Source organism: Trematomus bernacchii, unplaced genomic scaffold, assembly GCF_902827165.1.
Source record: "Trematomus bernacchii unplaced genomic scaffold, fTreBer1.1, whole genome shotgun sequence".
In the NCBI taxonomy this organism is placed as follows: domain Eukaryota; kingdom Metazoa; phylum Chordata; class Actinopteri; order Perciformes; family Nototheniidae; genus Trematomus; species Trematomus bernacchii.
This window is the reverse complement of record NW_022987547.1, coordinates 9,994,780-10,000,523: the sequence shown is the minus strand read 5'-3', so window position 1 is coordinate 10,000,523 and position 5,744 is coordinate 9,994,780. Positions and strand designations below refer to the sequence as shown.

Below are 5,744 nucleotides of genomic sequence, written 5' to 3'. Positions count from 1 at the left end.
GTTTTTTTTTAATTCAATTTAGAAGTTTATTGCTACACATCATCTTTTATAAGACAACATTAAGCCCTTTTGGAGTGTTACAGTCATTTCTTCAGGTGCATTCACAGCTGCTGATTTTGAGTTTTTCAGCCACAGTCATTTCACCAGGCTCACAGTTGAAAAAAAGGTTACAGGCACTCATGGTTAGTTATGACTATCCAATGTAAGCATGATACAAGTCTTCCACACACAGTAAAAAAAAGGTCCTAAAAAGAAAGAAAGAACTTCAACATTTCAATCTTTTTGGTTTGTAAACTTCAGGCACTGATTGTTCGCCCTCTCTAAGCTTCATCATATAGAACAAGATGCTTCAGAGGGGAGCTCAGTTGCTTTTGTTGGACTTGTCGAAGAGAACCTTCAGCTGATCCTTAGAGGTGGCTTCCTTCTGCTGCATCAGGTCAGCGTGGCCCTTGGTGACCCCCCACCCATCGGGGTTGGCCATAGCGGGGCAGAAGGGACGTCCGGACGCTGGCTTCAGATTCTCCCAGTAGTCACGACGGGCCCTACAGAGAGAAATACCGTTTAATAATCAAACTTGGACGTATTCTCAGATTAAAACATGAGGGAAAAGTAGAAGTCCTTCCAGTACCTAGCTCTGACCCAGGGCTTTGTGTGCATCTCCAGGCCACTGCCCCAGATGCCGTGCTTCTCAGAGCCCTGAGGCAGGGAGCCCTTCTCGGGGGCCAGCTCCTCGGCCAGGGCACGGACGTGGTAAGGTTCAAATCCGCAGCAGCCTCCGATGTAACGGATACCGGCATTGTACGCTTCACGGGCGTATTGCTGCATGTCCCATCTGGTCAGGATCCTGGGCTCCAGGCCTGTTGGAGAACACATGGTGGTACTTTATTAAAACATAATGTCACATTTAGGTTTGAGGTCACCCCAAAATTCCAAAAATACATACTTTTCCTCTTACTTGTGCTATTTATCAATCTAGATTGTTTTGGTGTGGGTTAAGTGTTGGAGACATTGGCCCTAAAAATGTTGCCTTCTATTGGATATAATGGAACTGGATGGCACTTGGCTTGTGGTGTTCAAAGTGCCAATCAAATACATTTGAAAAAGACACAACAGCAAAGTGTTTTTCCAAAGATAATTACTCAAGATAATCCACAGACCTTTTTGTCAGCAGTTTCATGTAGGAACTATTTCCATTCTTCTGAACCACACCGGCCATCAAAAAAGAAATTGATGTTAAGTTTCCCAAGTGTTTTTGTTTAATTGCCATCAGACAAGGGCAATCAAGTGCATTTGAACTACTTCCCTAAGAGGAACAACATGCATTTTGGATTTGTTGGTTAACACTCCTTTTTTTAAATGTTGAGAAGCATCAGTTTTGAGAGTGTATACATACTGAAAGGGAACTCGGGCAGGTCAATGAATCCCTGGCAGTTGCAGTCGGGGGTGTGGTAAGCCAGTGGTTGGCACATGTAGTGAGCCTTCAGCCCGGCCTTCTCCACTCCCTCCTTCATCATCTTCACAGTCTTCACACAGGTCATCGGGTCAAAGTGGCAGTTGATGCCCACAATGTGAGCACCTACAGAAGAAAGCATGCTAAACTTTATCTCGGGTTAAATAAATTACAGGAAATGTTTTCAATTTTCCTGACTAAGTGGGTGAAAATTGGCGAGGCTTATGTTTTGCAGCAGTGTGTACTTTTGTCTGACAGTTTATTCCACCGGATGGCGCCAAAGTCAGATTATTTAAAATCCTTTGGCTACCCACTTCAGATTATGCCCTCCCTATGACTAGTGGGAAACTGAGTTCAAAGTTGCATTATGGAAAATGTAGGACTCAGCATTTTTCCACAGGCAGGATATCTCAGTCTCTGCCGTTTTAGATTTGACATAATTTGAAATGTGGTTCACAACTTCATGAAGATATATGACAATTAAAAAGTAAAGAATGTGTACAAAATCTTAGAAATTACTTCAGTTTATTTAGTGAAAAAGTTGCCAGTTTATTTGTTATAGTGCATTCCAAGAGTCCTGGTTTAATTCAAAAAGGTTTGAAGTCTCAATGAAATATACTTTTTTTATAGTATTTTGTTGACAGATAATTTGATAAACAAAATCAGCCTAGAAATTGTAAAAAGAAAGTATTTGAAGAGAAAGGTGAAACTCCATAAAAGACAAATATTCACTTAAAGTCCCTTTACACCCACACAGGTGTTTTCTATTCCTGATAAATAGACCAGTTTGAAGGTGAGTGAACTTTTAAAGTCAAAAATAGTTTAGTTAAACTGTATTGTGTTAAACCCAGCCTTCCCTCATTGTATATCTAACAAAAAAACTATTACTAAGAGTAGTGTCAAGAACTTAATGAAATTCTTGACACTATCATACACATGACAATGAAGAGGATTAAATCAGTTGGCTTCACTACTGAATCATCAAATAAATACAGCTTACAGGAATACAGGAAGGCCATTATGTGACTTTCACCTCAATTTCTCCACACCTTCACCCCCTGAGGGACTGGCTTTTACAAAGTCACATAAGGTATTTTGAAAGATGGAGATATTTTCATACCAGCTTTGATGAGTTTGACGGCACAATCTCCGGGGCTGACTCCGTTCAGGTCTCCATCAGGTCCGATACACATGGTCGCAGCCACAGGCTTCCCGGTGCTCTTCAGAACCTGGACGGCCCACTCTGCCTCTTCCACATGCTCAAAGTACTGCAACAGAAACACACAAAACACATCAGGAAAAGTGGATCGTTATTCCTTAATGGGTATTTTTGGTCCCCTAAATTGCGCCGGTAAATATGATCTCTTGTTTGTGGCCAAAGATAAAGGATATGCATGCAGTATTTCAAACTGCAGCCCCTATTTCATGATTTTACCATTGTAGGTGCTATATTAGATTAAATTACATATCAGCATCATTTTATGCTTCCCCCAAGTCACCAAAATAATGTATTGCAGGTGGTTTAAATACATCCAAACACAAAGGAACACACTCCTTGGAAGTGCAATGATGGTTTTACAAGCTGGGGAAAAACATATGAACACTTGGATGTACATTTTTCTGGGGGTTTGAGCCAGTAAAATATGGATCAAGCTTTGTTTTTTATTTAAAGAAAGGGACACTCCACTGATTTCTAAAATAGCAGGTCAGTTTACATACTATGAATGAGAGGACAGTATAAACAGGCTCTTGAGATTTATTTAGTCAAATAATTTAACTAAGGATGAGTTCCTGATTTACAAGGACTGGAGGGTCCATCTTGGCAAATATAGGGTCTAGTGTAATTTATTAAAAACATTTACTTAGGACTCAAATCAAGATATCCTCAACTTTTACCCCTCTCTTTATCCCAAAGCTTTATGGACGTGCATTTCTTAATTGCTGAATTTCTTTTGAGACATTTTCTCTCATACCAAACTTACCAACAGTGTTCACTACATACCTCTGCAATCAGGAAGTCCACATCCTTCTTGACAAAAACATCAATCTGTTTCTTGAAGATAGCCTTAACATCATTCTCACTCTTGCAGCTGAGGTAAGAGGGGGTCTGAGAGACTCCCCCTGCCACCAGAGCATCCCCCTCATTGGCCACCTCCCTGGCCAGGTCACAAGCTGCTTCGTTTATCTGCTGCCCCTGAAGATCACAAAAGGGAAATGGAACTTTCATGTCAAGAAAACACTTAGATGTTATTGCTGTTCTTTGCTGCAGTCAGTTGGTTTGATGCCAACTCTGCTGCCAAGCTGCCAACCATCTCCATGACTGAAGATGAGACGTGAGAGCAGCTGCAGTCACACACACACACATTAAAGTACTCACAGAGAAGCGCGGAGTGTTGCCCCTGTTCTCCAGTTTATCATCGCTTGCGTAGAAAGTGAATGTCTGCATGACATTGGAGCCGGCCCTCAGGAACTCCCTGTGCAGCTGCCGCACTGGAACAGCAGGATATCTCGGTTATGATATGAAACTGGCTTTACAGGTCAGAAATACAGGTGTAGTCCAGAGAAAGATCAATAATACCTGCTTCAGGATGCTCGACTGCAGCCTCAGGGGTCCATGGTCCTGCCTTCACGTAGCCTCTCTTCTCAAGAGCGAAGACAAAGCCCCCGTCCCCGAAAACAATCTCTCCTGCATCCAAACGCTCCAGAATACCCTGAGTCAAAAAAAAGAACAGAAATAAGCAAAGTATACTAAGTGTAAAGTAACTAAGTAGATTTACTCAAGTACTGTACTTGGGTACAATTTTGAGATAGGCCTACTTGTAGCCTACATTACTTGAGGTAAGGTAGGTAAGGTTTATTTATATAGCACATTTCAGACGCAGAGGCAATTCAAAGTGCTTTACATGATCATTAACACATGATAGTAGAACAGAGAGGAACACAATAAATAAACATAATGGAATAACAGTTTCATAAAAACAATGCATTAATGAGATATAAAATAGTTTAAAAACGACATTGTAAATACGGTAAGTGCTAAAACAAGTTAAAAGGCTTCTGGGTAAGCAGCTGTAAAAAGTAGTGTTTTTAGCCTTGACTTAAAAGAACTCAGCGTTGGTGAAGACCTCTGGTTTTCTGGAAGTTTGTTCCATTTGTGGGGAGCATAAAAACTAAAAGCAGCTTCGGCGTGTTTGGTTCTGAGCCGGGGAACAATTAGTAAGCCCGCCCCCGATGATCTCAGAGCTCTGGGGGGCTCGTAACAGGGCAACATGTCAGACATATACTGTATTGGGGTCCCAAACCATTTAATGCTTTATAAGTTAACAATATAATTTTTAAATCGATTCTGTAAGCTACTGGTAGCCAGTGCAGAGACTTGAGTACTGGGGTGATGTGTTCTACTCTTTTTGTTTTGGTCAGGACTCTGACAGCGGCGTTCTGGATTAGTTGTAGTTTTCTAACCGATTTGTAATTACACACTATTACAGTAATCAATCCTGCTAAAAACCAAGGCGTGAACTAGTTTTTCAAGGTCTTGTTGAGACATGAATGTTCTTGAGTATAAATATCTTGCTGCTACTTTACCCCAGTACATTTGTTTAACAACTTTAGTTACATTGCAGATTTTGATTATTGATATGAAACATAATCAACACTTAAATCAGACTTTAGTTCCACCTGGAGTAAATTCACAAGCTACCCTGCAGTATACAAAGTCATTAAAACTAGCTGCACCTTTACCAGCTTTGATAACACTGCAATGATCAATCATTATAAAACATACATATAATTCTGAAATGGACCAATCTGCACAATGACTACTTTTACTTTTGGTACTTAAAGTATATTCTGATGCCAATACTTTTCTACTTTACTTGAGTAACATTTTGATTGCAGGACTCCTGTATTCCTACACACTGGTACTTCTACTTTAACTTAAATACAAGATCTGAGTACTTTTCCCACCTCTCGAAATAAATAAATAGTTTGATACACTATCTGGTAGTTGGCAAACACCACTTCCTTTTACACACGCACCACAATATGTGGCTTCAAAACTAAATGCAACAAGTACATTTAAAAAACATTGATATATATATCCATCAAGTGAGGAGACATCATATTGACTCACTTTCTTTGCCTCCGGTGCCATGGTGATTGCAGCAGTGACCGGCCCTCTCTTCTCAGCTTCAGACTCCTCTGAGTTGGGAAAGGGCTTCTTGCAGGCTCCGTGGCTGCATTTATAATCCAGGAGGGGGAAGGTGCTCCTGATGTCACTATAAGATCCGCCTGC

The 5,744-nt window shown here is 40.7% G+C and overlaps 1 protein-coding gene across 1 annotated transcript; it reads right to left on the bottom strand.

The window, feature by feature from the left end:
- On the bottom strand, nt 1-5,674 carry bhmt (betaine-homocysteine methyltransferase). Its single transcript, XM_034123075.1, has 8 exons — nt 5,583-5,674; nt 4,029-4,161; nt 3,828-3,940; nt 3,453-3,644; nt 2,571-2,718; nt 1,394-1,576; nt 629-857; nt 1-542 (listed from the first exon to the last, which is right to left on the bottom strand). The coding sequence occupies exons 1-8, from the start codon at nt 5,601-5,603 to the stop codon at nt 362-364; spliced, it is 1,200 nt and encodes a 399-aa protein (XP_033978966.1). The 5' UTR covers nt 5,604-5,674; the 3' UTR covers nt 1-361.
- Between the last annotated feature and the right edge of the window lie 70 nt (nt 5,675-5,744).